Below are 24789 nucleotides of genomic sequence, written 5' to 3'. Positions count from 1 at the left end.
CTCCAATCGAAAGTCTAGAAGTATTTCTTTGGAAAGTCCAGAAGGATTCCGTTCGGAAGACCAAAAGTATTCCATTCGTGATTCAAGAAAGATAATGTTTCGTGAGATTCCTTTCATAAGCCCAAAAGAATTTCGTTCAAAAACTCGAAGGGATTCCGTTAGCCAAGAGGACTACGTTCCCAGGAGGATTACGTTCGGAAGTTCACATAATTCTGTACAGAAATCCGTACGAACGGATGTCTTTTGGGCACCGTAATGGAATTATTCTTTTTGGGCTTTCGAAAGGGATCCTTTTGTGTTGGAATGGATGGATGAATTTTGGACTTCTGAATGGAATCTTTTTGAAACCCAAAAGGAATCCCGTTCAGAAGCCTAAAAGGCTCCGCTCGGAATTACAAAATGTTACCGTTTGGAAACTTTATAAAAATCCTTACGAAATCCCATAACAATTTTGTTTTGAAACCCAAAATGGTTTAATGGTTAACAGGATTCTGTTTGGCCGCCCAATTTTTTCGAAAACTGAATGTCTGTAAAAGTCTGTAACTTTAATCAAAAGTCTGTATAATGTCTGTAATCTGTATGATGTCTGTATGCAAGACCAAATGTCTGTATAAATACAGACATGTCTGTATGTCTGGCATCCCTGGTCGTGCTGCGGCTGGCTGTCAGTCAGTCAGTTTCTCGTTTGTTTTGTTAACCCCAACACATCGCCCCAATCCAATCCAACACACAACAAACTCTCCTCTGCTTTGGTGTTGTGCGCGCTGTGCGTATATTGGGTTGGCCTGGGGGAGCCCCTTAGGAAAAAATCTTCTCGCGTAATCAAAACGCAGCACCTAATCGGAAAGCAAAATAAGCGGGTGTCGTGCCGAGTTCTTTAATCCGTGAGGTTTTTGTTCCTCTTACAGGAGGGATCCACGTATCGATTGCAGCGAACAGTGTCGCGAGTGATCAGGTGAGCTGCAGTGTGGTTTCGACTTTTTGCACCCCATCGCGGGAGGATCGAACCAAATCGGAAGAAAACAAGAGTGATTCCGTCGTCCGTAGTGCAAGTGAGCTAGAAGAGCAGAGCAGATCCTCTGGGTAGGTTTTTGTTCTGTCGCGGTGACTGGTGCAGCAGTGCATGAGCAAGGGTGATAGTAAGGGAAAAATGGCAATGAGTCCCTCCGAGGTAAGTGCAATTTATTACGTCCAATAACACGCCGCCGTGATGTTAATTCGATTAGTGCTGTCACACGATTCTGCGAGAAGCCTTTTAGGGAGTTGAGTGCAGAGACGACTGTTATCCGAGATTTAACAAGCAGCATGCATTGCGTATAGTCAAGCTGTCATCGTCGAGGAAAAATCGATTGTGACTGGCTGAAGACGGGGAGGTGGGTGAAGTCTGATTTGGATATCACAGCACGCAGCAACGTTAAAATCAATAACAGCCATCGATCATAGGCGACTCTAGTGTTAGCTGGGAGGCGGGGTTAAACGAAGCAACATTGGTCAAGTTGTCACTTACATAAAAGGGGAAGGACATTCTAATGTTATTTCGATATTTCGATATTTCGTTCTGACCATTATTCAGCGAATGAATTCTACGATATATAGAAAAAAAATTGGGTAATTTTGTACAATAACTTGGGATTCCGCACAAAGCTATTAACCAATTGAAATAAAAAAAGAACAAATTCCTGGTTAATCAATGAATTATGTTGGTATTTGAAATCAGATTTCGGAAAAGAAAAACACTTGTTTTACTCTTGTCATAAGACTTGTACTGCCGTGAATCGCATATTTGTCCCATATGAATAGGAAATCCAGCAAAGATGGGACAGATATGCGATTCACGGCAGTGTACTATCTTGTACATCTTGTACTTGTAGAGTTTGTACTATCCCATTTAATTCCAGCACTTTATTGGAGGAATTAATCTAGATGAGGTATTCGTTGTAGATGTTTTATCCGTAAACTACTGATATTGCCGTCATTTTAGTAAAATTAATTCACTTGTCATAAGCCGAGTTTGTACAATCCCATCTAATTCCACCACTTAATTGTACCTGGACCTGTTATGCAAGAGATTTTTTAAATCATCCCTGAAATATTTGAAAAGTTTAAACATAATTTCAGGCTTGGAAAAATTATCCAGAGAGATTTTTTTTTTAAAGAATATGTAGCTGAATATTTTCTTTCTCACTGCAAAGAAATTAGAAAACAACAAGGCCATTAACTATCATAATTGACATTTACTGGCCTTGTTATTTCCAGATTTTCATGCAGAATGAAAGAGAATTCGTCCATGCAGCACCCTATTCTATGTTGGGTGTACCAATCGTCGCAATAGTTAAGAACAAGTATATTTAAAAATATAAATAAAAGGCATATGGGTGGTGTTGATTAGAAATACTACAATAAGAGATCGGCGAAGACGCCATATTGTTTCCAATCGAACCGTCAAAAACGGTTCCAATTCGACTTGTTTACTTTTTGCACCCATAAGAAGCAAGCAAAAAGTCCAAGTGATGCCAATATCATTTTCACGATTTCATGCATTTTCATACGTTGCCATTTCGACAGTTTTTCACTCCGCCGGTCTCTGGTTATAGGGTGGCTAGTGTTGATATGTCAAGTTGAAGGTTTCCCTTCCTGCTCCTTAGAACAAATGTAAAAACCGCATTCAAATTCGTACCCAAAATAGCTTAATCCATGATAGGAAGGCATGTACCGGTTTTGGCACTATTCTTAATTTTGGTTTTTATTATGGTAAATCCTATTGTTTTCTTAGGCGATTGTCATAAAGAGACCACTAGTGCGACAACTGGTGCAAAGGACGACAAAAATCAACCAAACCCTTTTTTACAATTATGGTTTGTTTGATTTGGAGGAGATTAAAGGTGTTATCGTGTCATATGAATATGGTTCACTGATCAGAAAACGTTTTGTGGTGATATGATGTGCCACTTGGTGTATAATGCACTAGTGCGACAACTGGTGCTATAGCCACGACTGGTACATCTACCCTAGTTGAACCACTAGGGCACTGCACGGAAAATTCTCATTCTTTTTCGTTCTTTATAAATGAATTATTGGCAGTGGCTGATTTTCTACTCGCCGCAGCCACATCCAGGCGCTATAGTATATGTACAAAATAGCCAGCAAGAGTTAACCGCCAGAAATTTGTATGGCGAAAGGCATCTAACGCTGGTTTTCTCAAAATTAGGAACTTTTCATAAAAAACTATTTGGTATCGGTTATGAGGGATGGTGTCCGCTACTACGCCTACCAAATATTTTTTCGATTAAAGTGCTTAATTTTGAGAAATCGAACCTTAGATGCCTTTCGCCATACTGATTTCAGAAAGTTAACTCCTAGTGTGCCGCTGTAAGCACGCTCAAAGCAGTCGATTCATTTCTACATTTAGTGGTCTTGTTGTTTTTTTTTTCTTTGCAGCGAGAAAGAGATAAAGCAGCGCACCCAGGATGCATTTATTTGGGGGTGTTTTGACTTGTCAATATCCCCAACTCAGCCATCTTGGATTTTTGTATGAAATTTATGCTCGTTTGTTTACGTTTTGCACTGAAAATGTATGTTTCCCCCTCCGCGCTGGTTATTCCCATCTACTGACGAAGTCATACCCAAGTAACATTTTAAGTTTTATAACGCCCTTGAAGACCTAAACTTGCTCTACAAGAGTGTTATAAAACCAATATAAAACCAATATGTTACTAGGGATATAACCAGTACATAAAAAAATCTTCGCCGCACTCTAGATCGATTGTATGCTCACTCATGATTGTATTCTCCACATTACATCATACCGTTGAATGTTTATGATTTTTCGGTTTTCCCAGCAAGATCTCGGGCTTTCCCATACATAAACCCTGCGAATCCCAAGACGAATCGATTGGTACGAACACTGTAAACATCGGTCAACCCGCTCGTGAGTTAAATAGCCTCAAAAGAAATGCAAACTCATTAGTGTATGTCATAATATAATTGATTTTTTTACATAAAGTTAAATTTTGTTATTTTCACTAGGGCTCCTTGCGACAAAAAATAATTTTACAGACACTTCATTTTTAGTCCAATTCTCTTAGAGTACAAATATTGGGGTCTTCAGTTAGCTTTACGAGTAATGGCGTAGGATTACCAATCCGAAGATTGCAAGTTCGATACTCGGTCAACCTAGGATGTTTTCGCTTTCGGGAGGGATATATTATCGACTATCTGAGAGCACAGTATATCCATTGTACTTTCCACACATGATACATACTCATGCGATGGCGGGCATAGAAAGGCTTTCAACTGATAACTGAGGGCATGCTAAGGAATATATACTAAGTTGGAAAGTTGAAAAGTCGGAATATAAAGCCATTGAAGAAGAAGAAAAAAAAAGAAATCTGAACTCAAATATTGCCATCTGTATTGGTGTTTTATCGCATTGGATTTATCAACAATACACAAATGTTAACCAACTAGTGTGACTACTGGCAAGTAATCTTTATTACCCTAATCGTCATTTAACGTCGCTCAAAGTTGCTTCTATAATTGATTATCGTTCAGTTTCGATGCATTGACTCATTTTATGTTGCAAAATGTTTGAATTTTCTTTGATCATATGAGCTAATAATAGCTTCTTAAGCTACAAGTTCGCGCATAGTTTGCTTACATTTGTGGTATCCTATTTAATATTCTGTTAGTGTTGAACGATGGACGAGTATATCATTCGTAATGATTCGTGACGGCTGTAGAGCGACAGGCAGTGAGATGTCAGATTACAGGAAATCCTTCTAGTTTGTCTTAGTGGTATTTTTATTGCACAGTTCTGTTTTCTCATTTCCTAATCGACTAGATGCTGATGCCATATTAGAAATTTGGAGACAGTACTCTTCGATAGAAAATCCTTCCGCACGCGATGGCATATGAGCAAATCAAACCACCTTCCTTTTACCAGTGGAGATATATCAGCTTCCACACTGATACTCTTCCCTCCCCCTTCATACGGGAGCTTGGCAGAAGGAAGGTCGTGCGATATGTGCCATCTCAAATATTGCCCTCCGTTCGCTTTCAAATCGACTTCTATAAAAACATTCTTCATGCCTGCCGTATCCTAACGGAACTATCAATTCTATACTTTTGCCTCTAATTCTATCATGAACATGTACGTCTAAGTTAGGAAGATGCTATTAGCATTTACATATCATTATTTAACATATTAGACAATTTACAGACAGATGGATACTAGGGGTAACTAGTAGGGGTAATATGCACCTCCAGGGCAAAACGACCTTTTGGCATTTTTAGCGATGTTCCAGGAATATTTTCAAGAATGTTTACTACTGGATTGATAGTTCGAGATCCGAACTTCATACGCTACAGTAAATATTATGGAAAAGCTACCGAAATTGTACTAAAAAATGCCAAACGGTCGTTTTGCCCCGGGGGTGCATATTACCCCAGTTTCCTCTATTTATCAAAAAATACATTCATATTTGACTAATACCCAACAAACTGTTTGCGAATGGATATCATATTTGTTCGCCTCATTCCAGACGCACAGAAGGGTTCACATTTACCAGTGCCTTAATCCCATACCCACCGTTGCCATAATCCTGGCAAACGTCTGTTTTAAAGATGGGATTACATTATCTGGACAAGCGCCTTCTTTTGAAGAAGGGATTATATCCATCATTGCATTGTTTTAATCCTGGCAAACGCCTATTTTTTAAAGATCACATCCACCATTGCTTTAATCCGGGCGAGGGCCTACTTTTAAAGAAGGAATCACATCCACCATAGCCCCAATACGGGTAAGCGCTTGTTTTTAAAGAAGGGATTACATTCACCATTGCCTTAATCCAGACAAGCGCTTTCTTTAAAAAAAAAGGGATCACACCCATCATTGCTTTAATCCTCGCAAACGTCAATTTTTAAAGAAGGGATCACATCAACCATTGTCATAACCCGGGTAACCCGAGCAGGAGAAATTACCTCAATAATACCTCATTCTGCTATTGATACCATACTCTGTTATGAACTAGCCTTGCATAAAAGGTAAAATATCAAAAAATAATACCAAAAAATAATATGCACAATACTTTAGGCATAACATACTCTGTTATTGCAATACCAAACGCATCACAAACTGACTGACCGGATGCCTGACTTTACCCGGTGAGCCGTTTCCATATAGGGGGAATGACGGCTTTGGCAGGTTTTGTTCTATTATTGGCAGGGGGGTTTTCTATAACCAATTATGCTGAAATTTGGCCTAAACATTCTTTGCATATCAAAGAATGTTGAGGCTAAATTTCATAAAATTTGGTCAACAAAAACCCCCCTGCCAATAATAGAACAAAACCTGCCAAAGCCGTCTTTTCCCCTACCTACATTCTCTTTCATTCGGTCTTTTCCAAACATTTGCATCTCTACCTCAGCAGACGCAGGGTCGTATGTCGTGACTGATGCGTGTCTGGAGTGGATATAGTACACTTTGCATGTGGTCAAATGGAGATATGTGCCTATATCGTCTTCACTTTGGACACTTGTTCACTTACATATGCGACTTTACGTTAGCTAAAACCATTTCTATCTGCTCCTGTCCATAGGTTTAATAGAAACATTGTCAGTGAGATCTAGTTTCTGTAGTTACTAACACTCATCCTGTGGTTGCCGGATTTTCTAGCAGTTCTGTGGAGGAGCCTGTCGGTATGGCTGTATGGGACCTGGACGTTTGCAAGGGTGCTTAATTCTCGTACAAGTATTGTATGGGACCTTACAGCTTTGCAAGCTTTTGTTACAATATTTGATTGTGAGCTTACATTTTTTGTGTGAGAGTCTAGCGGTTTCGCAGATGCCCAGTTCTTGTACAGGCTTGTGAGCTCTTGTAAGGAATTGTCTGACAGTCGCTGGTTGGGTGTAATTCCGAACTTATCTTTCGTTATGTCAGTAAATCAACGAAGTCAAATAGTGTCAAAAAATGTTTCAAATTTATCACAATCCTTGCGCGCCTAATTTTGTTTGCATCGAATCGATGTTTCTGCTTTGTGCAATTCGTCGGAAATTAAATTGATTAGTGCGAATTTGATCGTGTTTTCGTATAGCACGCAGAATGTTCGCGGAAATCAGATTGTTTTTCAAATTTCTGCAGTCTATCGTTCAATGTGTTTTCGCTGAGTTCTTTCTAAAATTACGTAACGTTAAATTTAGTGATTTTGGACCCCCACCCTCCGCCTCGTAACACTTTTTGTATTGAAGGTTTATTTTTTTGGTATGGATTGTAACAATTGGCTTGACCCCCTCCCTCCCCATTCAGCGTTACGTAATTTGTGAAAGGCCCCTAAACATGCCGAATGTTCGCGGAAAGTTGATCGCTTTGGGGGTCGTACACTTATTACGTAAGCAATTTTTCTGGGTTTTGTAAGATTTTTTTCATACAAAATAATTTTTTTATTTACATGGAGTGTAAGATATTGACCAACCCCCCCTCTCCCCATAAGTGCTTACGTAATATGTGTACGGCCCCTTGTTCTGATTTGTGCAGTCGGTTGAAAACTAAAATAATTAGTGCGCGTTCGAATGTTTTCCTTTTGCTTCGCTACACCTTGCGCGTTTACCAAAATTCTCCAGTAAGCAGAGCGATCGGACGGTCGTCGAAATTTAGTTTTGCTTTGTGCGGAACGCAAAACGATCGGCTGGTCACCGAAATTTTGTATTGCATTGTGCGAGTGAGTAAATTAATCAGGAAGTGAAAATTTAGTTCGCATCCAGTTGTGTAGTGCGGTCGATAATTAAAATAATTAGCATCCGTTGGATTGTTTTTGTTTTAAGTCAAACTACACGCTATACACGGCAGACCGTTTACCAAAACGAACCCTGCCACACTCGCTACCCAATATATCCAACATCCCAGTGATTTCTTGTGGATGCAGATGACTCGTCGGCTTCTATCAAAGCGAGTACCACGTCAACATTTTCCTACCTATTCCTCAATTGACCTGCATTCGGGCACGGCCGGCGCTGGTATTGCTCATTTTTGGGTCACCAGTTCTTACACATTGAAGATAATCTTTTTCTTGATTGATGACTTGTGAGTAAAGTCAGATTTTTTACTTTTTTTTTGGAAAAGATGTTCAATTTTGATACACATAGTTAAGTTTGCCATTTTAAGGTGTTTTTATGAGATATTGCGAAAAAAGATTTGGCTGCCGGTGGGACTTGAACCCACACTATTCCATTAAGTACACGGACGTATTACCAATTATACAACAGCTGCCCTTGCGAGAAGTTGTTCCATAACCAGCTAATAACGATGGGATATCAGTCAATTCCCCGTATCTATCGAATCTGCTTTGGCAACATTTCACACCCTGTTCTCTCTACCCAACTATGTGTATCAGAATTGAACAACAGTCGGTTGCGTTTGAATCACAAACATGTGCTTCTATTTGTCGTATTGAGGCGGGTTTGCTTCTGCAACGACAATAGAGGCTCGCTTGCCACCGAGCGTCCGACCAGCTGCGGTGTGTGATACTGCTGGGTATCATCGTTTCTCTTTTTCTTGATTGATGACTTGTGAGAGAAGTCAGATTTTTTTTTTTTTTTGAAAGGATGTTCAATTTTGATACACATAGGGTGGGCCATTTTAGGTTGTTTTTATGAGATACTAGTCGACCTGGCAGACGTTGTCCTGCATAGTAGGCGAGAATGCGCATTCCGAACTGCCCATGCAAAGTTCGCATAGGAATCACAATTTTAGTTTTTCATGATTTGCTCAACTTTACTCATAATTTTCACATTAGGAAATATTATATAAACCCGTCGGAAACTATAACGAATGATTCTGCTGAAGAAATGAAAAAATCCATCCAGCCGTTTTCGAGTTATGCGGATACGAACACAGACCATTTAATTTTTATATATAAGATTGCCAAGCGAGCCTCTATTGTCGTTGCACAAGCAAACAATACGAGCGGCAAACTAGGAGTTAACTTTCTGAAATCAGTATGGCGAAAGGCATCTAAAGTTCGATTTCTCAAAATTAAGCACCTTTATCGAAAAATTATTTGGTAGGCGTAGTAGCGGACACCACCCTTCATAACCGATACCAAATATTTTTTTCATGAAATGATGATGTTGAATGTTTTTGATGTTGACCAATAAAATAACTTTCAATGCATGTTAAAATATGGGTTAAAGTCGATTTTCAAAGTTCTACACATTTATAAAAAAATATTGAAAATTGAGTAATTTTTGGTTCCTTCGTGTTTTCGCTCGTATACCTTTGAAGAGTGAAATATTTGTAATTTAGTATTTTCTACAACTAACCTTATTCAATAGAAGGTTATAGTGGTGAATGTTACACTCTAAAATATTTATCCAACTTGTTCACGGAAAATTAAAAATTAACTTTGGAAATTAAAAATTTGCAATAAGTCAAAGCTGACTTAGGAATTTTCAAACTCCAAATATGTTAAAAAATCAAAAAAGATCAATAGATTCAAGAAACTATTTTTTGGATAAGAAACTTGAAAAACAAAATTCTAAAAAATCAAAGTATAAAATTGATAAAATCGCGAACTTAAAAAAAAAATTTCTGTTAAATATCTTGGCTGTGCATATGCACAGCACATGTTTCGAAATGGACAAATTGATATGAAATTTGCGAAAATGAATCCACGTGTCTTGGAGGGACTCGCACCCTCAACCTCCTACTCTCTAGATAGGCGTGATAGGGGAAACTGGGGTAATATGCACCCCCGGGGCAAAACGACCCTTTTGCATTTTTAAGTACATTTTAGGCAGTTTTTCGATAGTATTTACTACAGAGCATGTAGTTCGGATCTCGAACTACCAACTCAGTAGTAAACATTCTTGAAAATATTCCTGGAACACCGCTAAAAAAGCCAAAAGGTCGTTTTGCCCCGGGGGTGCATATTACCCCAGTTTACCCTAACCCCTACACAACAAGACCACTTAAAGGTCACGTTTGCGGAAAAGCCATCAGGATCCGAGTACCAACCTTCGCGGTTAGCTCTCTTTTTTGCAAATTGAATATCTTTCGGATGCTTGATTTGTCCAATCTCCACATGTGCTTTACTGTTGTATATCCACAGTCAAGCGAGTGCACATTGTTAAATATTGCCCAAACCGTGTTTAGATAGATTTTAGAAAGCAAAATAGTTACTTTGAGCTAAAACAAAACAAAAATGGTTTGTAGAGGGTTAGTATCGAATTGGAACCGCTTTTGATGGTTTAATTGTAAACGAGATATCGTCTCCGCCTATCTCTTATTTTAGCATTTCTAGTATAGGGCTACGGCCCTTGACTCCATTTTTTGTGGCCCGCGGTGTGTAAGAAAAATACTTCATAACCGGCCAGAAAGCTTTTCTGCCAGGATCGAGAAGCTTCTTCTTATTATTCATTAATAAATACTGTTATAGTAGGGTATTTCTGAATAAAAAATAAAATCTGGGCAAGCACGGAGTCGAATAATGCAGCACTGGTCAGTTATGCTGTTAATGAGATTTTGGCAATACGGATGAAACCTTTCCAGGACACAGAACTTGTAAAAAACATATCGGCTGTTGGTGATATCGTGTGCTCTGAAGAAAAAGCCTCTTTCAGTAATATTAGTTTCTTGTAAAGAATTAAAGTTCTCACAGAAGATTTGAAAACTACGTTACCCGAAAAGCGACCTGCTTCTGCCTGTACCTGCTCGCAATCGATGAAAATATTTAATGAAAAAATAAGGCACATATAGCTGTCTTCATAAGGGGAATTTGTGATTTGTGAAGTCACAGAGGTATACATTTAGGCTGCAGCTTTGATTCCAATGAAGGAAACGACTACCGGTATCGACCTGGGGAAAGCTCTCAAGACCTGTATGAAGGAGCTTGAACTCTTCTTTGAAATCTTGGGGCCTAACAACTGATGCATTATGATGGAGCTCCTGAAATGGCGGGGAAAACACTGGCGCTGTGACACTTGAACATTAAAGCAATTTGTTTTTTCTTCAATCAATTGTTAATCGGCAAAAAAAGTTATTTTGTGATATTTATCTGCACTTTGTAGAGAAAATAGTGTGTCGAAAACTGATACATTTCTCTTGTCCGATAGAAAACAGTTCTGGCAAATCTGTTGAATATGCTGATGAACTCGAAGTCTTCCGACAGTTGTTTTCAAGCCTATTTGCAGAACACAGTTCATCAACACCGTTTACTGATGTAAATAATGCAGCTGAAATGTTTCAAATGGAGATAATTGACTTCAAATGCAACAACGAGCTCAAATCTAAATTTCAGAAAGACACATCTTTTGTAAGATGTTTGTTTTCTTCAGAAGTACAAATCTGTGTGAACAACTCTTATCAAGAATGAAAGCAGTAAAAAGTAATTGTTGATCTTCATTATCTGCTTGCAAAATTCGATCACCGATTTTGAAATCAATATGCGACGAGTATTGGAAAGAAGTCAACAATCCCATGTCCCATAAAAAGAAAAAGAAAATAAGCACACACAAAAATATTGTTCAAACGCAATAATATCGTGTTTAGTATTTCTTAAAACATTTTTAGACGTTCTGTAAAACTGAATGCCATTCTGAGAAAATGTAATTTACTTTAGTTATTTTTAAAATGCTTAAAACTATGTACAGAATGTTTTCTGGCCCGACAACAAGTGGTCAATCTGGAAATTTGCCCGTGGTTTGAAAAAGGTTGGGCAGGCCTGTTCTAGTAGAATACCCTCAGTTATGGGGTTGTGGGATATCCGGTACAATTTGTGAACAATAGGAAATGATATAAGAAAACATGGACGATAAAATGTGTTTTTTTTACGAGATGCGATTTGGCAAACCCCGGCCATATGTACATTATGTGAAAGATTTAGTTCTTAAGGACAAGCTTCCCGGCACATAACATATGTGTAACTCGGGTAGCAAAAGTTGTACCCTTATAACACTTTATATTTGTTATACGGAACATCGAAACGTCAGAAGATAGTATAACAGTATTTGATCTAACAAGGGGTCACGCGACTTATATTGTATATCTGAATACGATTCGCGTTGAAATTATACAAAAGATTTTTCCTAGTGGCGTTAGGTGTTTAGGACAGGTATCTGACACCCCCAATCCTACCCACTACGTTTGACAATAGCCAACATCTTTGAGTTTCCCATTGTTCGGTTGAAATTGGGTTTCCCACTGACAATTCTATTTTATAAACAAATCACTATTCCGAACTGATTTTTTCCAAATAGACGTAATTGTTTTTCACCATTTTTGGAGAACTTGACCGAAACTACGAATGCGAGGTGTGTTTCAACAAGTATATTGATGCCTTTAATAAATTTTCATATTTCGATCGGCACCAAGCGCTCTACTTCGCCAAAATATCACGCTATTTGAAACATACTTCCAATGGGAGGTTTTTGATGACTATAATTACGCCTTCGTGTTAAATCAATCGATGATTTTGATGCTGACATCAAAAACATGGCCGCTTCGCAGACCCCTGGTTTAGGAGCTGAAATTGTTTTTTTATAATTAATTGGAGATTGGGGTAGACAATATTAAAGTAGAAAAGAAAGGAGTTTAGGGTATGTAACTGATTTAATTATTGATATTGATTCGACAAACTCGAACAAAATCCATTCGTATGCCACGCACGGGCTCTTAACCAGTAAACGATGAATTTGTTTGATGTTTGGTTGAAATATTATGCAAGGTTAAAATACTTCAAACTTCCATTTACTTCCGCTATATTCACTTCTAAATGGAAGTTTGAAGTATTTTAACCTTGTAACATTTTCCCCTAAGACGCTCAATATTAATTATTTCATGAAATATTATGTTTTTATTCGAAAACCGTATCAAATGCTCATTCATTGCTTTGAGCATATTTATTATCCGCATTTTTCAAACATTTCCCATGTGTGCCGTCTCTCCCAGTGGTGTGGCAGCGCACCCGAGTTTGACTTTTTTCTAACATGTATGTAACCGACTTTTTGTCTTTCAAAAGTCTTCTACACTATGTTTCCTTAAACTATATCAATAACAACAAGTAGAGTTTCATTTATCGGATTATTTTGAAGAAATATTGATTTTTAAAAAGGTGATGCCTCACCTGGAATTACCCTCAGTTAAATGTTCAATGCACAGTTTTGGTGTTTTCTGTTTCGTTTTTACATGTCGTTGAAATTGCTCTACTTTTGGTATAGAGTATTCGGAATACTATCAACCCAAAAGCAATGTTCTAATAATGAAAAGAATGCCATGAAAAGAGATGACATTAATATCGTACATCGTAATAACCTATTCAAATTACGTGCTTCATGGCATGATAAAGATAATTTGATTTCAATGTTGAACCATCACATTTTCATTTAATATGATATCCAAATTGGAATCACCTCACAGTTGCGATGCTCTCCTGCATTATGATAAGCGAGTTTGCTTTCGTACGATTGATAATTTATAATGTTGCTTCTAATCTATCTATTTTGTGATTGTTACGCATCGTAGACAAACATTGGTGTATCCCTCGTCATCCTTTCGAAAAAACCGAAGACTGCGTATATAAAGATTCGTTCCCAATGTAGAACAGTTCTAAGGAATATACTTTTCAACACATGTTGAATAAAATCTAGATTTTTACCATGCTGACTCGAAAATATTATATCAATTTTAGAGGAATTTTATTTTCGTATGATAAATAAGTTAAAATGGATAAAAGACGAACATTTCATCAAAAATCGCCTGAAAATAGAAGTTAACCCTACAAATAAATCAAATTAGATTTCATCAAATATAAATTGGTTAGTAACAGCATAGGAGAGACCTTCTTTTGGATGCAATCCGTCATTTTTAAAAACAATGTACAAAAATGATGATAGAAAAATAAATATCATTATACTTTGGCTACAGATCTTGCTCTTTGTAGTCTTGGAAAAAAGTGTTATAATTTTCTGATCATATGGTATTTGTTTACACTTGAAAATGACAGAACGATGTTCCCGTTCCCAATTATAACAGTTTTGGCTCATCGAAAGGGGGTCAACTTTTGGATTGGATTTTGTTCGAAGATCCACTTATGTTATGTGCTCCCGGAATCCAAAACTGAATGCACTTGTGTTTTCTAGGGCACACCATTTAAAACAAAAGTAACGCACAACTGTCATTTTTATTATTTTACGCACGCTGTGATGCGGCAAAGCTGGATAAATGTCTAAACAGATTGCTAGAAAAATTTCAAAAATTTATTCTGATGGGTTATCCATGAAAACTAATTGCTCCAAAAGGAATACTAAAGAAAACTTTACTTTACTTTAATATACAAGAATTTGAACAGTAAAAACAATTGCGTAAGACAATCATAAAGAGTTCTTAGCATATGCTTAGGGGAAATTCTAATGGAAGGATGTTTCGTTATCTTGCAAAAATTGAGAGAAAATCTCATTTCAAACACACTGCACTGCAAAGTTGATGCATTTATTGGAATAAGTCACCTATTTGCCGAAGCATAACAGCCTCTTGCGCTGGACCCGTTATCTGTCAGTTTATTAATGAATGGGCATGCAAATAAATCATATCTTGCCACTTTTTTCATCATTGCTATGTGCTGGTGGTAGCACAATGCAACGTTGGGGCTAATTGCACTTTCGGAATTATGCGTACATGACTTGTGTCTGCGTGCACTGTGGGATTTAAAAGCTCCTGCAGCAAATTTGAATGGGTGAGTCATGCCTGAAGAACGTGTCTTATGCCTGGTTTGAAGAGTCACGTGCCTAACAATTCTACATATTTTTTCCATATTCAGATTCTGCAACGTTTCAACACAAAAAACGTAAGCTTTTTATACGGATACTGTATCAAAAGAAAACAGAATTTTTAAATTTTAATATCGCCATTGGGGTAACAATAGCGCTGGGGGGTGAGAATGGGCCATCGCTTTTACCGACAGTCTAAAGGTCGCACAGCAAAACCATTCAAAAAGTAAAGGCGTAGGACTGCCAATCCGGACATGGTGAGTTCGATTCTCGGTCCGGTCTAGGATGTTATCGGGTTGGAAACTTTCTCGACACCCTGGGCGTAGTGTATCAATTTTATTTGGCACACAAGATTCATACTCATGCAATGGCGGTCAGAGAAAAGCTTTCAATTAATAATTGAGGAAATGCTAATATAATACTTAGTTGAAAAGCAGGCCAAGTTCCAGTTGGAATGTAGAGCCATTAAAGAAAAAGAAGTAGTTAAACTTAAAGTTTGCTCCACAAGCAACATCTTCAATGACCATGACTCATGGTCATACTGATTTTTTTCACAAGCCAAACAGACATTCTGGATTGGAACTATTTCTTCATTATAAGCAATTGACTTGACGTTAAGGCCGACCGTCGGACGACAAAGAAAATCGCATTTTTTGCCCATTTCTTCACCCCATTCATCTCTTTTGATTGCTTTTATCTCTAAAGTTCATAGTGCTCTAAATTGTCCGAGTCCGGTCGTTTGCCACACATCAATTGGATGCGACTCTCAGGGTGCGACTTTAATGTGCTTCAATGTCCATGTCTACGCATTGTGCTCAGTAAATCGGGTTTCAAGAGGTGAAGGTAAGTTCGGAATTTGTGCCCTAACCTGGGTAACGGTTCTCGAACCAGCAGCTCGTACCAAGAAGAACTCATTGAGTGTTTTCCGTTTTTTCCTGATGAGGTTTTATTTGGTTGCTTTGCTCTCAGCCGCTTTTATCTATCAATATTATTATGATAGTCGCGCGCTTAACAATCATGCTAAACAAAAACAAACAACGCGTCGCTGTCTGATGAGAGTGCCACACGCGATGAGAGTGACCCACGTCGCGTCGTTTCATCCATTGCAATGCAGCTTGCTTGTGGTAATTGAATAGTTGTCGCAAGCGCCACTATATTGCATTGCCATGTTCATCAATCTGATTTGTTCACAACTAGTAGGGGTCGGAGACGAGCCAGCCTCGGGCTGAAAGTCTCCTTAATAAAGACACAAAAAAAAAAAAAAAAAAAAAAAACTAGTAGGGAATGTGAATCACATAACTTTCCAGACACCTTCAGAAAAAGTTGCGATTGTCTGTTCTTCCGTTGGATGTGCCATTGCAGCCTATACTCATAGTCCTGGGCCAGTCTAACGGTTTGTAGCCGCTCAATGTTTACCCGAGGATGGTCAAGGAACCCGAGGGTTCGTCAAGCCCCTGGTTCGGCTCTTCCTGCTGCTCAAGTGTACTATGGATATTATCTGTAATTAATCGTGATTGTATACTTTATGTATATGCTATTTCTATCCAGGAATCTTGTTTATCCATATTATCCCAATATTCCGTGTGGACGTTAATTAACTGAACGCATGATTTGACTAATTTAAATTTTGGGTTAAAGTAATTAGCATCAGTAATTAGCACAAATGTACTGGAATTTGACCGCAAGTTTCTAACAATAATAATGAAGTGGTTTTCATTGGATTGAAATTGATGAAATTGTGCACTGCCATTGGAAATGGCGCATAGGTCACTTAACCAAACTAACTAAGCCGACTGGAGTCTGTCTGGGTCGCATCGCAACGGGGGAGAGTTTTTATATCTATGCACTTCAGATGAAGCAGCGGTCAACCAGCAGCGCCGGCTTATCTCGTATTAAATATCATCAGTTAAATAAGAACATTGCTGCAAACAGTGGAGACATCGCTGAATCTCGCGTTACGTTTGAGTAGCGCCGATGGGATAAACTGAATCGCTAAATTCTTTTTCTAATGTTATTTCTATCTTTCTTTGTTTTACATAAATGGCACCTACGGCTTCAAGATTTATTATTGGCCAGTGAATTAGAACTCAAATGAATGCCAACTAATTCCTATTTACTATTTATGTTTACTATTTACATTTCGTATACGGGATAATTTCGAATGTTGTTCGACATATGCGTGTGAAAGTAGCGGCAATCCAGACTGCAATTCTGATAATGATACGAGATAGCGCCGTGAGCGTGACAGATGACGGATGGGTGGCAAACGCGCGTCTTGCAAGCGGAGGCTGAGACCCAGACATTCAAAGGCTGGCACTGTTTTCAAGGCGGAAATAAGTGGAATAACCCTGGTCCGATGATCGCGCGTTTATCCAATTGGGGTTGTATATTTTAAATTATATACAATTAGAAGGAATTACGCCACTTAACGGGTTTGCGTAGCAATAGTTTTTATTTTGTTGTCAACTTCTTCTGTTTATATGGCCATGGGCGCTTTCTTATTGATGAAGGCAGAACTTGTTTAGGTGATGCGGTATCACAGCGGATGCGATGCAGTTTCCCATAGTCGATCCAAAGAACTTTTCATAGGAGATGGTACAATAAGCCACCGAAGTAGAGGTGAGTTCCGGTACGTAAATGACGGTGGCGGCAGTTTTTGCTAAAGGCGGCGGCTTAAAAATTCTTCCAAATTTCCACATTGCGAATGCCCATGAAAAATCCGAAATTCTCGCAAAAAAATTCTCAAGCCCTGCGGGATACTCTTCTGGATAGTAGTAATAAAATTCATATTTATTTCTTCAAAATTTTGGTGGGTTTACATATTTGTATCAGCGAATGGCAGATTTTAATACAGTTCTGTAAAAGATTTTTTTTTTCAACTTTATTAAAGTGTTTATTTTAATCTACAGATTAAGTTCAACACCGATTCTACATAAGAACCATACAGACACTGTATAGCATTTTGGCATATACCATTTCGGAAGATTTTATTACAAATAATGTATAGAAATCTCACAATTTTGTATTATTTCAATACAAGAACTGTATAAATAGCTAACATTCCTTGTAAAAAAACCCAGATTAATCCACCTAGCGGTGATGATGCCTTTCTCGTGCGGTAAAAAATAGTATTTTGGCCATAACTACCAAGACTATTGTCCGATCCGTCCAATTTTCAATAGGAAACAATGGGGCAGTATACTGCGTCGAATGCAGCCTGTTGTGAGGGAATCCGTTTAGGGTAAGTGCATTAAAAGTGAGCTAGACTTTTTTACGCGCTTTTTTATGAGGAAAAGTATTTTGGCCATAACTACCAAGCCCATTGTCCGATCCGTCCAATTTTCAATAGGAAACAATGGAGTAAGATACTGCGTCGAATGCAGCCTGTTGTGAGGGAATCCGTTTAGGGTAAGTGCATTAAAAGTGAGCTAGACTTTTTTACGCGCTTTTTATGAGAAAATGTATTTTGGCCATAACTTCCAAGCCCATAGTCCGATCCGACCAATTTTCAATAGGCAACAATGGGACACGATTCTGCGTCGAGTGCAATCTGTTGCGAAAAAATCGGTTGAGAGTAAGTGCAAACAACGTGAGCCCAACTATTTGCACTTTTGGTGCGCAAACACACACACACATACACACACACACACACGCACACACACAGACATCACCTCAATTCGTCGAGCTGAGTCGATTGGTATATAACACTATGGGTCTCCGAGCCTTCTATAAAAAGTTTGTTTTTGGAGTGAACATATAGCCTTTACGTATACTTAGTATACGAGAAAGGCAAAACCTTGCAGAATTGAATATGCCAAGATTTTACACAATAATTGTAGGATTTGTTTTTTGGTGTACATTTCAAGTGTTTGACGATTAGGTATTTCATCTTTGTTGTTTTTTTTTCTCAATATTTAAGATCCTAGTCCTAACAAATGCATTGCAGTATTCTTCATGTTCTTCGGAATCAATTTGCTTTAAAATTTACGAATAATTTGATAACCTAGCTACTATGAATATACTCTACAAAATTGGATATTCTATTGTGGGACTTTCGGATCACAAGCTGCTCGGATGCCAAGCAACGATACCTAAACCTATCTTTACACTCACCAAAGCGCTCGTTAAGTGTTCTCATTCTCGCCAGACGGTGGACCTCAGATGTCCTTGTCCTGGGTGCGGTGTTCATAATCATCCGCAGGAATTTGTTTTGGATCCGTTGGAGTTTGAGGTGATGGGTTGAGGCGCAATACTCCCAGACCGTCATGCCGTATTTGATCATGGGGAGGATGATAGTAGACCGCAAACTTATTTTTCTGGAATAATGATAACGTACGGTTGGTCAGTGCAAACAGCAATTTCAACTTGTTGCCTGAATATAAGCTTGCTGTCTATATTAACGGCCTCATTAAAGGGTATCTCACATCAAATTGCTTCACGGATAAACGCTATAGAAAATTACCTAGTTTCAAACCTTCAGATAACAAAATGTAACCCCTTAGTAACCTTTTGGCATATTTATTCCATTCAACTTCAATACCATATTTGTACGCTCGCACCTTACGCTAACTCGACTTATAAGGTTCTGTACAACATCTGGCTGCAGCTGCTTTAGTACGGAAACCAACTTTTTCTTCAGATTTGGGATGCTTCCTTAGTGTCTGCTTTGCAATAGCTCCGTATTTTTCTATGAGCCTTAGTTCCGGTGCGTTGGGGGGTTCATGTCCATGCGTTGTGTTGCGTTGTAACGTAGATTGTATACTGATAGCTGATATGTATTAACTTTCATACCCCAACTGCTTATGGATTACTATTTGGGATTTAATAGCAACCCAATTGGGGGTCAAAAATGATAAAGCATGAAAGCTACCATTGGCGGCCACGCCCATCTTCTCTGTTACTAAGGAAGGGAAGGAAATGATGATATGACATCTACTTAACGAGAGGCCAGCGACTCACCGACGCCCTCATAGATGTCAAGAAGTTGGATGGTTGGTAGGGAATATAGTTTAGGAATATCATCATAAGCAAATGATATAATGCGTTTAAACAGACGTTGGGAGTGACCATGCTAAGAAATTTTTGTCACTCCATTGTTAATTGTCCTGGGATGGGGCGAAGCTATTAAACTTGCCCTGGCTACCCAAGTAGCACACATGTCCTACATAGATTACTGCAACGGATATGCGACTAGATTTGGTCACTATCAAGTTGCTGCAAACATTTTAGTCTGACTTGTGCTGCTCGGGTAATTAGCCTAGGTTTAAGCGCCATTGTTCGCTCTCTGAAACGAGAAAGAATATAAAATATATTAATTTTCCCTTCCCCTCATGCGATCCCAATTGAAATTATGTCATCACCCCATTCCAAAAATGCCAGCATTATTAGAGGTCTTCGCAGATTCTTAATACAACCCATAACATTTCTTTGCTCATTCTTAAGCAGCTTGCAAAAAAAAAAAAAAATTATGTTCTACATGTTTCTTGAATAGTTTCCAACCGTTCGTTTTTAATATCCTGACTAGTCCGACTATATCCGACTAGGCTAAAAGCAGTGATAAAGGTGGAAAATGAGCAAAAGTGTATGTCTTCTCTAGCATAACAATATAAATAACTGGGAATGAACCATCCATATATGTGAAAATATCTAAATTATTTATAAATTTGTGAATTTTGCTACGATTAGTTACAGGTAAGGGGATAAACTAAATAAAATTTGCGGACAGTGTAATATATTAATGGTACCATTATTGTGGAGTTCATTAGATGTGCTTAAACACAAAAATCATATGCAGTTGATAGCCAATAGCCTCATGGTATGTAATATAAATGAAGTATGGTGACCGCATAGCTCAGTAAAAACTGTCCACTTTAAGCCAATAAAAGTAGAGGCACCAAACCAACCAGAGCATGTATCTCGAGCTATTGTTCCACTTCATGATGAAGTTAAGTGAAATTGCACTCACCTTTCTGTTTCGTTTGAAGCAACTTACCTCAACCTGATGTTAACTGATCTACCGTCCATATCCGAAAAATCGCATTCCTGGACATCATATTCCCTAAATGTGAGCTTTTTAGCTGCAATCCCACACGTCTACGCCTCCACCTGGACCTGTGACGCTTTGCTCTGTGACGGCTCCAGCACCCTCAGAAAAGGGTACCTTGTCAACTTTTTTTCGGCAACAACAGACGGACAGCTGTTCGGTTTTCGCCGGCGGCTGCACTGCGAAAGATCGGAAGTCCCAATTCCGTTAAAAGACATCGATGACGAAGCTGTTCGAAATATTCATGAACTTCGACGACTTATCGGAATCCGGATGGATCTACTTCCGCGCCTATTGGATGTAGCTAGTGTAGAACTCCGACTCTCCTCTGAGACGCGACTCTCCAGAACTATTCTCGGCTTTTCCAGCGAGTTTCAATAGCGCTTTCGAATCATTTGTTCCGAATATTAATTAACTAGCCGAAATTTCTAATTGGCGTATTGAAAAAATTTGACGCGGAAAAACTATCGGTGCGTTGGGGGGTTCATGTCCATGGGACCAAAAGTGACCCCGTTGATTTCGTACCACTCCAGGATAACATTTAAATAGTGACACGAAACTAGATTCGACCCGAAGATAAGGCCCTCGTGTTGCTTCAACATAGGAGACAGTTGCTTCTTTAGATACTGATGTAGATCTCATCGTCTACAGTCCCGGTATTCACAAACGGTGTATTACGTTCGCAACATGAGGAGCTCGCTTGTCAAATCATGTATTTCTGGGCAAACTTTGAAAGTTTTTGTGCTTGTGCTGGATGCTTGTGCTGGATGGTGTAGAACAGTAGCCCTGGAAGCCACTAGAAGTCCGCCTTCGACAGGCTTCGGCAGCATCTACGTGTACAGATTCCGAGTCCGTGACTTTTTCACCGTATTTTGCCATTCGTCACGTTTTGGTCCCTTCCCGTCCTTGGCTCTCTGAACAAAAGCCATGGTCAGATTTAACTTTTGGGCCACATCCCTGACACACGACACTAATTTTTCTTCAACGTTCTTTCCGTTGTACCACTTGATGTGAGACACCCTTTAGCACATTCTACTGTCGTTTCATTGAGGGTGGTTTTACAATCTGCAGCCGGAACAAGCTTTGGAGATTCTGCAGATCTTCCAGCTGGTTAGGTACTCCATCAGGACATCCAGGCCTTGTTGGAGTTTTGCTACAAGCACTCTAATTACTCTACTTTTGTGACGAGAGAGGTTCTACGAAAAGAGACAAAATGCCGCCTTCTACAGGTTCTGGTATGTCTAAGGTAAACAGGTTGAATAGTAGCGCCTGCGATGATGTCGTGCGCAATAGAACTCGCTTCGCTGATTGTTACACGGGATGTCCTCACCCACAAATTGTTGTTAATAATTTTCACCAAGTAACTGGGTAGATTGTAGCGTTGTTCGGCATCGAGTAAGGCCATGATAGAGGTTTTCGAGGCAGACTTGTTCCGTCTGAGGATGTGGGTAATACGGGTCAGTTGGTGCACGGTTGATCGCAGAGCTTAAAATATTCATCTTCATGAAGCAACTCCGGTCCGAATTTTGACAAACATCGCATGAATATGCAAAACATAGAATGACATAGTCAGACGACTACTCCACAAACTCATTCATTCAACTGTCACTGAGTATGCTTACTATGTGCAGAAAAAAACATAATTAGCATTGTTTATGTTGATGTTTACCGTTGAAAGTGCCTTGCGGATGAAAATCGGATTCAGTCCTGTGTGATAAATCACTTTACTTATTTGAAACGTGTTCAGATTTCAGATAATTTATCAATTTGTAAAATGTGCATGAATATTCAATGACTAATATTCAACTGAATATTGACTGTCCAGAGCCGACTATGAATGTGTCGGAAGTGAACTGACAAATGAAGAAAAATGAACTTTACCAAAAATTTTCTGGTTGATCGACAGCGTCGAAACAACGTGATGTTCGGCAGACTCAAGTAGTCGACGATAGTTCGCCTTTTAAACAGCTTGGATAATCCTGAGAAAAGAGATAAAGAGATGGGACGATAACTTTTGAATACCAGAGTGTAAAATAATCGAAAATTTTTGGTGGAGTCCACCTTTCTTCACTTGTCAGCTCACTTCCAGACACATTCATAGTCGGCTCTGGACTGTCAATATTCGGTTGAATATTGGTCATTGTATATTTATGCACATTTTACAAATTGATAAATTATCTGAAATCTGAACACGTTTCAAATGAGTAAAGTAATTTATCACATAGAACTGAATCCGATTTTCATCCGCGAGGCACTTTGAACGGTAAACATCAACATAAACAATGCTAATTATGTTTTTTTCTGCACATAGTAAGCATACTCAGTGACAGTTGAATGAATGAGTTTGTGGAGTAGTCGTCTGACTATGCCATTCTATGTTTTGCATATTCATGCGATGTTTGTCAAAATTCGGTCCGAAGTTGATTCATGAAGATGAATATTGTTTCGAATTGCCGGACGCTTCGAAATCTGGACACTTCTGTTGTCATTCGACTTTATTTAACATCTCGACAAGTTTTGGGTTATCAATGCAGGGAACGATTTTTAGACTTGAAACCAATTTAACAAATGCAAGTAATCCGTGATCTGTGATAAAAACTTCAAAATTAGAGGTAAAAATTGAAGGCATGTCATAATCAACGGTACATTTCGTTTTTCTTAGGATGCAGCTGAAGACTCAACGTTAGAAAAACTAAGCTCATAATTTCTATAGTCTATCATTTGCAAGGGGTATTAGTGATTTATTCACACAGTATGATAGCAATATTTGTCATGAATTAGAGAAAGGAAAGGGCTGAAAACCTCTTAAATAAAGACGATAATAATAATAATTAGAGAAATTGCTTGGGAATTCTTAGCTTTATAATTTTTATTACATTTTCTGTATGTCCGGACTTCGAGGCAAGTTTTTAGGATTGCTTCGATTTCCGGACATGCTGAAATGACGTTAAATAACTGTTTATCATCTTCTTCTTCTTATTGGCATAACATCCCCACACTGGGCAGGGCCGCCTCGCAGCTTAGTGTTCATTAAGCATTACCACAGTTATTAACTGCGAGGTTTCTAAGCCAGGTTACCATTTTTGCATTCGTATATCATGAGGCTAACACGAAGATACTTTTATGCCCAGGGAAGTCGAGACAATTTCCAAGCCGAAAATTGTCTAGACCGTCTATTGTCTTTTAATTTTATTTATTAATCATTCACACTTTTGTAAAAAAATAAGTTCGTAAAACTAGATTTTTTGAAGAAATTGTATCAGTTCTACAGACACGGTGTCGTTTACAGTCAAATACAAAAAAATCCAACATTTCTCGGACGCTACCGGATTATCAATCCACATGAATTAATTATTCGTTTTCCAGTTCCCCCTAATCATAATTATTTCTGACATGATTCATTAGAAAAGAATTTTGGTCATCTAATCCTTCCTATGATCTATTGCAGATTACCCACGTTGAGTTTGAGAGACTCATTGTCCAGTTTTGAAAATATTTCACCCACACGTCAAATGTCCAAAAAGGGTTCTACCTTAAGGGGGGAGTGGTGTTGTGGAATTATTAAATTCCCACAATGTTGTTTTTTGGTAGTCCTGGTTAATCACGGATCAAAAGCTTCGAATGGTACATATGTACAACGGGGGGATGCCAGATTTCCATACAAATCTGTATAAAAACCTTTATTTTTTATTTTATTAATCGAGAAATATGAATGCTTTATGCTAGTCGTATTTGAATCAATTGGTTATTTGAGAATTCATATAGCCAAACTCAAAGTGTCCGGAAATTCGAAGCAAAATTGTCCGGTATTTGAAGCATCCCTTATACTGTGTCCGGATTTCGAAGCAAGCGATGTTCAATGCTTTCGATTATATTGGCTATTTCGTGCATACAAAATGTCATTTTAAGTACACTACAGCAAATTTGATAAGTTAATCTTGACAGGGTGTGGTATCACTCAGTGTCAAGTACTTAATTCCGTTTGGAAT

General features: G+C 38.5%; 1 protein-coding gene across 1 annotated transcript in view; it reads left to right on the top strand.

Moving 5' to 3' along the window:
- Positions 1 to 698: 698 nt before the first annotated feature.
- LOC134210281 (ubiquitin-conjugating enzyme E2 W) overlaps positions 699 to 24789 on the top strand; it is a 152239-nt gene continuing 128148 nt past the window's right edge. The window contains exon 1 of the mRNA XM_062686329.1: positions 699 to 1171. Coding sequence (XP_062542313.1) covers positions 1124 to 1171 — 48 coding nt within the window. The 5' untranslated portion in view covers positions 699 to 1123. The remainder of the gene's footprint in view (positions 1172 to 24789) is intronic.

This window comes from Armigeres subalbatus, chromosome 2 (genome assembly GCF_024139115.2).
Source record: "Armigeres subalbatus isolate Guangzhou_Male chromosome 2, GZ_Asu_2, whole genome shotgun sequence".
Classification (NCBI taxonomy): domain Eukaryota; kingdom Metazoa; phylum Arthropoda; class Insecta; order Diptera; family Culicidae; genus Armigeres; species Armigeres subalbatus.
Note: the sequence above shows the minus strand (reverse complement) of the source record. Positions and strands in the feature narration are given on the sequence as shown.